Source organism: Octodon degus, unplaced genomic scaffold, assembly GCF_000260255.1.
Source record: "Octodon degus isolate 3935 unplaced genomic scaffold, OctDeg1.0 scaffold00236, whole genome shotgun sequence".
Lineage (NCBI taxonomy): Eukaryota > Metazoa > Chordata > Mammalia > Rodentia > Octodontidae > Octodon > Octodon degus.
Window position 1 is genome coordinate 3,012,222 of NW_004524812.1, and position 7,535 is coordinate 3,019,756.

General features: G+C 45.6%; 1 protein-coding gene across 2 annotated transcripts in view; it reads left to right on the forward strand.

Annotated features, from left to right (window-relative positions):
* Positions 1-2,998: 2,998 nt before the first annotated feature.
* Ube2a (ubiquitin conjugating enzyme E2 A) overlaps positions 2,999-7,535 on the forward strand; it is a 30,310-nt gene continuing 25,773 nt past the window's right edge. Inside the window, exons 1-3 of one of the 2 annotated variants that reach the window (XM_004645696.3) lie at positions 2,999-3,222; positions 3,360-3,440; positions 3,828-3,853. In XM_004645696.3, coding sequence (XP_004645753.1) covers positions 3,179-3,222; positions 3,360-3,440; positions 3,828-3,853 — 151 coding nt within the window. In that variant the 5' untranslated portion in view covers positions 2,999-3,178. The remainder of the gene's footprint in view (positions 3,223-3,359; positions 3,441-3,827; positions 3,854-7,535) is intronic. The other variant, XM_023706017.1, reaches the window with a different exon arrangement.

A 7,535-nucleotide genomic window follows, 5' to 3' on the forward strand; every position in this document is an offset into this window, starting at 1 on the left:
TCCCCCTTCCCCTCTCTCCCTCTCTCTCTCCCTCCATTTTGGGCTGGGATCATAGGTGTGTACCACCATGCCTGGCTTTCACACTCACTATTCCCAGCTGAGGGCTCTTTCCCCAGTGAAGAATCTGATTAGCCCAGCTCACCTGGCCACTTCTCCAGACTATGATTTCGCTCTGTGCCCTGCTCATGCCCCTATTTAAAGTGCCTGTATTCCTCTCCCTCAGTGAAAGCTTTCATCAACTTGAAACCAAACTGAGATTGACCCATTTCAGGAAGCTTATCCTGTCCCTACCATGCTGATGATTCTTCTGCAGTTCAATTCCTCAGCATTTAGGGGTTCACACGCTGCTTCTATGTACCCTGTTATTGCTGTGGTAAGCTGAATTTTAAGATGCCACCGTTCTCAAACATTCCTAGCCCCTGGTGTTTACTTAACCATGTCCCAATTATTATTATTTTTTTTTGGCGGAACCGGGGATTGAACTCAGGCCCTCGCACTTGTCAGGCAAGCACTTATTCTACTGAGCTATCTCCCTGTCCCCCCATGTCCCAACTATTAAAACACGTGCTAATCTAGGTTCTATTGTGAAGAAATTTAGTTTGTTTACCTGTTTGTTTGGCAATCCAGGACCTTAGATATGCTAAGTAAGAGCTGTAGGAGATCAATCCCCGGTACCAGAAAAAAAATTAATAAATATATAAAAAGAAAAAAAAGAGCTGTAGGAGATTTAATTGTCTCAAATTATGTAGTTTTAAAATATGGCGATTATTCAGGGTGGGACTAATCTATTTATTTATTTTTATTGTAGTTTTATTTGGGACTAACCTATTTAGAGAAACCCTTAAAGTAGACTGGGGATCCCCTGCAAAAACATTAAACATGTGAGAGAGATCTGATAGAGAAATTCTCTCGCTGACTTTGAAGATAGAGTAGGCCAGGAATATAGGTAGGCTTCTAGCCCTATGACCACAGAGAAATGGATTTGGCCTACAGCTTGGGGTAACTTATTTCTTGCTTGTTGTAACATGTTCAGCAATGATAGAAAACCAATGTACTTGTTTGAAGATCTTTTGTTCATTTCATATTTACATTAATATAATGGAATTTCCTAGATGGGAGGAATGAATTTTTTTTTTTTTTTGTCTTTTTGAGACAGGGTCTAACTATGCAGTTCAGGCTGGCCTTCAGCTCACTTTGTAGCCAAGGCTGGTTTCGAACTCGCAACAATCCTCCTGCCTCAGCCTCCCTAGCACTAGGATTACAGGCCCATGCCACCATGCACAGCTGAGATTTTTTTTAAAAAACATTTATTTATTTGTGTGTGTGTGGCCAGCACACCCCACCAGGGGGCGGGGCTGGCTGGCATGTGGTGCTGGGGGATTGAACCGCGGTCCCTGTGTTTTGCCAAGCTTGTTGCAAGTAGGTGCTTTAGACCACTGAGCCATCTCACCAGCCCAGAGCTGAGTTTTGTTTTTTTTTTATTGAGTTTTGTACTCCCATTCTCACCACAGCCATAATATAGTAGTGATGAGACTTGTCTTAACTGAGCTGTTGGAGATAATGAGAAATAGAAATCCGTGGTCATGAAGGTACCTGCTGTTAAGCAGCAGCTAAAATCACTACCAACATTGAGTGTCCCGTACTGCCTATGCTAAACACAAATTTCTGCACATCAGGTACCTTCTGGACATCTTCACAGGAATATCTCATCACTCCCCAAAACTCAGTAAGTCCCACTCAAAATTTCTTCTTCCAAACTTGGTCCTTCCTTGGTACAATTCTGTGAATGGCACCTTCAAATGTCTACTTATCTCGGGGCTTAGTGCTTCAGCCTTTGTTTACTCCCACCCTCTTACCCCCACATCCAATCTGTTCCCAAGTCCTCTGTATCCACTCCCTCCTCTCCTTTATTGGCATTGCCTAGTTCAGTAGCTCTCATCTAGAATACTATGACAGGCACCTACCTACTTCCCTGGCCCAATGTCCCATCAGCAAAGCTCTAATGATGTCACTGTCCCGCTTACCCACCTTTCAAGAATCCATTAGCTTAGCATTCAAAGCTGTCTATGACTTAAACCTACATTTCTCGTATTTTCTATAATTCTTAAAATGTGTACTTTATCTCCAAAGTTATTTTGGATTGACCTTTAAAACTTGTTTCAAACTGTGGTTGCCTTTACAGGTCCATGTACTGTGACCGCCACCTGCAGCTTTTCCACGTGCACCTTAGCGTTCCTTTTCTTCAGATCCACTGTCCTACCAATTCTCTGCAGTCGGGATATTCTCATACCTTGGGCTCTTCAGCACGTATACTAACCGCTTGGCTTGTTGAACTACCGGGGGAAATGTGGTTCCAGAGCCAAATTGTGAGTGCCCAGAGCTGAACAAAAACATCCTATTCTGTTTGCCTTGAGCTCTCATTCCTTTCCCCAAGATACCCACCATTTTATTCATCTAAGCTTTGACATGAATAAAGCACCTGCTCACTGGCCCAAATGTTAGGATCCAAAACCTGTACGTCATCCCACGAAGAAAAGGGATTCGGCACCCTTTCCTAGTCAAGGCCAATTTTCTTGTTTGCTTTTCCGTGATTTTAACTAGTCGCCTCCCTCCCCCAGTCTCTGGCGTCCGCAGCTGTGGGTACCCTAGACTTCCCGCTTTTTGAGAACTAGTTTTGTTTCCGCTCACTCCTTCTTCCATTAGTTTGGGACTTCAGTCCCCGTCCCCTCCCTTGCCTCTCCCACCTCTGTCAGTGTCCCATTAATAAGTGATCCGGTGTCGAAAGAGAAAAGGGCAGAGAACTTCCCAGGGTTCTAGTGTGCTTTCCTTTGCTCCGAGACGCGCGTCTCCACCTGGACCAGCCCCGCAACCCTTCCTCGGGTTCGCCGGCTTTAATGACCTAAGCAACTTTGGCCCCCCTCGCCCGGCGGCGTCTTGGTTCGGCCGGTCCGGCGTAGCGTTGCACCCCCCTCCTTCCTTCCAGGTTGGTTCAGCCCCCGTCTACTCCGGGGTGGTGCTAAGCCGGCGCCAGACAGACCCTCGACTCCGGAGGGGTAGCGCGGTGCCTCTGGCCGCTCCCTCGTCGGCTTCCTCAGCGTCTTCGTCCTCCTCGGCCGCCTTACCGTCCGCGGGGCCCCGAGACCCTGGTGTATGCCCCACCCTTGACCCTGCTAGAGACATGTCCACCCCGGCTCGGCGGCGCCTTATGAGGGACTTCAAGAGGTAACAGCGTCGGGCGAGGGAGGCCTGGGGCTGCCGGCCGGGCACAGGGCGGGTGCGCCGCGCCGGAGGGCGGCAGAGGGGGGCAGCCGAGAGTGGTCGCGGGAGCCGGACTGGGAGGCCTGTCTGTTTCTCTGAAGGCTGCAGGAAGATCCCCCGGCTGGAGTCAGTGGGGCTCCGTCTGAGAACAACATCATGGTGTGGAACGCGGTCATTTTCGGGTGAGTGCGTCCCGGCGCGCGAGGGCTGGGGGCCGCGGCTCGGGCTGCCCACCGGGGCAGGGCCCGGCGAAGGCGGAGGCTGAGAGGAAGGATGTTCGGGTCTGGCTAGGCCTAGGCCCTCCCCGGAGCCTGTGCCTCGATTAGCTCAGTTCCCGCTGCCGGGGGAACCGTTGTTGGGGGCTCCAGGGGTGGGCTGGGGAGTGGTGGCGCCTGGGCGCGGCGGCCTGCGCCCGCTACCCAGGCGAAGGTGCGCTCCGGGGGCTCTCGGGCCTGGCCGCGGTGCTGACTGAGGCAGTGGCGGCCGACCTGCGGAACAGCCCTGTCCTGAGGCGAGCCAGAGGGAAGGGGCCCCGGGCGCGGGAACTCACTGGTCTTTTTCTGTTGCAGGCCCGAAGGGACCCCATTTGAAGACGGTAAGAGAGAGTTTCTTTACCCACCTTTCAGGAGCCTGACCATCTGGGGAAGGGGTTCCCATTCATCTTGCAAGTACTTGCTGCTTAGTAACCGGCTTCTGCCCAGCCTCTCCTGCTAAAGCTTGAGTGGAATCCAGTGTGCGGCAGGTTTTTCTCTGTAATGTCTGCTTGACTATATGGGCACCTGTTTGTTTGGGTTTGTTTTTCGTGGTTTTGTTTGGTTTTTTTTTAAAGCATTCTTGATGAGGCAGTGACTTTTGAAAAGGAGCGTTGATGCACTGGTGATAAGAGTTTTGGGTTTGGTCTGTGATGCTGCTAAGCCCTTCCCCCATTGACATACTGAGTGAGGATGAAACCAACCAGTTCTTGATAATCAGCAGAGACCCGGAGATCATCTGACTCAGAATTCTGTCCCAAGAGCAGAGATTGTGGTCAGCAGGTGCTTAGCAGGTGTTTATGGAGTGCTAAATGGATCTGCAGTCTGACATTGGATGCCTGTCACTTTCCTTACAACATTGTCTTAAATGCCTGATGTGGGTGCATATTATTTCTTGATTTTAAATGAATATTTCTGTGTGTGCTTTCAAGATTTTACGGTCAGTGGTCTCAAAGCAACTTTAGAGTTGAGGCTTACAACTCCAGTACGCATATAACTTTGGGGTAATTTAGGTGTAACTTTTAAAAACACGTTATTTGCTCTTTAGACACTTTCTATTTGGGGATAATTACAGATTCATGTGTAGTTACAAAGAGTACTAGGGAGACCCTGTATATCCTTTACTCACCCTGCCCCCATACCCTTTCTTACTTGGTAGTTTTGTGTGTGTGTGTGGAACCGGGGATTGAACTCAGGCCCTTGCGCTTATTCTACTGAGCCATCTCCCCGGCCCCACTTGGTAGTATCTTGAATGTCTATACTGCAGTATCACAACCAGGAAGTTGACAGTAATCTAATTTTTAAATACATTCTTCTCTGTGTGTTTTTCATTGTTTTTTGACAGTTTAATACATTTATTATTTTTTTTAATTTTTATTTATTTATGTGTGTGTGTGTGTGTGACCAGCTCAGCCCACCAGGGGGCGGGGCTGGCTGGCATGTGGTGCTGGGGGATCGGATTGAACCGCGGTCCCTGTGCTTTGCCAAGCTTGTTCCAAGTAGATGCTTTAGACCACTGAGCCATCTCTCCAGCCCCACCAGCCCCAGTTTTATACATTTAAATGATGGTTAAAGGTATTTGAACTCATGAAATTCTCTATATTTGAAGTTTTTAAAACAGAAAAAGAGCTGGGCGTGGTGGCACATACCTGTAATCCCAGCACTGGGGAGGCTGAAGCAAGAGGATTGTTGTGAGTTTGAGACCAGCTTGGGCTACAAAGTGAGCTCAAGGCCAGCCTGAGCTGCATAGCAAGACCCTGTCCCAAAAAGAAACAAAAAAAGACAGAGAAGAAATGGATATTTGCATTATTTTTTCTCAATGATTGATCTTCCTTTGATCACATTGCATTTTGCATATATACATATACTCCCTTCAGTTTGAGGGTGGGAACAAAAGCATTTCTGCAACTACTTAATAATTATGTTGCTGAGATGGATTGCTTTTTGATGTTGCCAGTCCCCAAAGTGCTGTGAGATAAGTCAAGATCAACTGACTCTACACTTTGTCTCAATACTGAGATTTCCTTAGGAAACTGTAGACCAGTGGTGGTGACCCTATGGCATGCATGCTGCAATGGGCTGTTTGTTAGCACTGAAAACTAAAAGGTTTGTCATCACTGTCATGACAGTCACCTGACTAGCTTTAGCTTGCTCTCTGTTCCACCCCTGGGTAAATATCACTGCTCTTCAGTGCTATAACAAAAAGAAATGACAGGAGTGGAGAATGATTCTAAGGGTACAGTGAATCATTTGAACTGATAGCAAAAGCTCTCTAGACTTACCTTTCCTCTACTATATTGGTGCTAGTTCTTTATCACTAGACTCTATGTGCAGTTACCTGTATTTGCTTTAACTCTAGTGGGCTTTATTTTCATTTTTTCCCTCATTTTATTTAGACTTTTATTCTAGGAAGAGCTGTATTAATAGTACAACACTTTGCTAGAGGTTAGCTACTTAAAATTTCAAGGATGCTTCTTGTTTTAAGTGGTATGATTTAAAAAGGTACTCATGGAATCCATTATCTACCTGAATCTATCCCCTTTGACATTACTGCTGGCTCTCTTTGATGATATGAGTCTATCCTGACATTACTGAAAGGAATTATTCAGGCTAAATAATAGTACCTTTCTCTGATTCATTTTGTCAAATAGTATACAATCCATGTAAGCATCCTTGGGTGCTGAGAACTCTTGACTGTGGCCACAAGAAATAGTTTGACCATTTTTTAAGCACTCCTAGTTGTAGTTGAGGAATTTATAAATTAAGGAAAAGATCTGTTTAGGGACAAGTGACAGATAATGTTGTGTTTTTAATGTATTGTTACAAATCAAGAACCTTCTAACTTTTGCTTCTTCATTGGAAACCATTCATGTACAGGTTTCTAACACCAAAGAGCAGAAAACTTAAGAAAGGAATTGTTCAAAATAGTTTACCTTCATACACTTGAAGTAAGAAGAATATATCCTGAAGTGCTTACACTGTCAAAATGTATGTGCGCGCGCATGAGTGTGTACTTTGTTGTTGTTTTTTTTTTTAACATTTATTGTGTGTGTGTGTGTGTGGGTGTGTGTGGCCAGCTCAGCCCACCAGGGTGCGGGGCTGGCCGGCATGTGGTGCTGGGGGATTGAACCGTGGTCCCTGTGCTTTGCCAAACTTGTTCCAAGTAGGTGCTTTAGACCACCGAGCCATCTCGCCAGCCCCATGAATGTGTACTTTGTAAAAACATCTTGGTGTATATGCTGAATATAAAGGTTATATGGAATATTCTTCAAACATCATTTCAATATTGTTAGTAGACATGGTAAGGTAGTAATATTTGCTTTTTATAATGTAGTCTTTTTTTTTTTTCCAGAACCGGGGGTTGAACTCAGGCCCTTGTGCTTGCCAGGGAAGTGCTTATTCCACTGAGCCATCTCCCTGGCCCCTATAATATAGTCTTAAGAACTTAGGAATGTAAATCTTTTCTGTTTTAAAAAGCTTCAAAGTCCACTAAGGATAGCCTTAAAGTAAATAAATCCTTTGATGAAGAGTTTAGGTATTATCTTAGAAATCAGAATTTTCAGTTATCAAAATTTTAAAAATTGTATGTACTTTGCCTTTTCTTCAGGGGTCACAAAGTAGTAGCCAAATGGCAAAAAATACCTGCAAAGGTGTTTTTTTGGGCAGCACAGTATTTTTAAAATTTTGAATTTGTGTATGTCTTTAGGCAGAATATTGTCTAGCTCACCCACACTAGTCCTTATTGCTGTGCACTAGCCATTTAACATGCCATGTAGTTATTCTGGTCTCTATGGATGGTATTGATTTACATTCTTACAATGTTTTGGCCTCCTCAGGAAGATAAACAAAACCAGTAGAGATTCTGTACAACAATGATGAGGGTTACCTTTTTAGTTATTTTAGAGCTTAGCCTTTCAAATATTCTTGAGTCGGGGCTGGAGAGATGGCTCAGTGGTCTAAAGCACCTACTTGAAACAAGCTTGGCAAAGCACAGGGACCGCGGTTCGATCCCCCAGCACCACATGC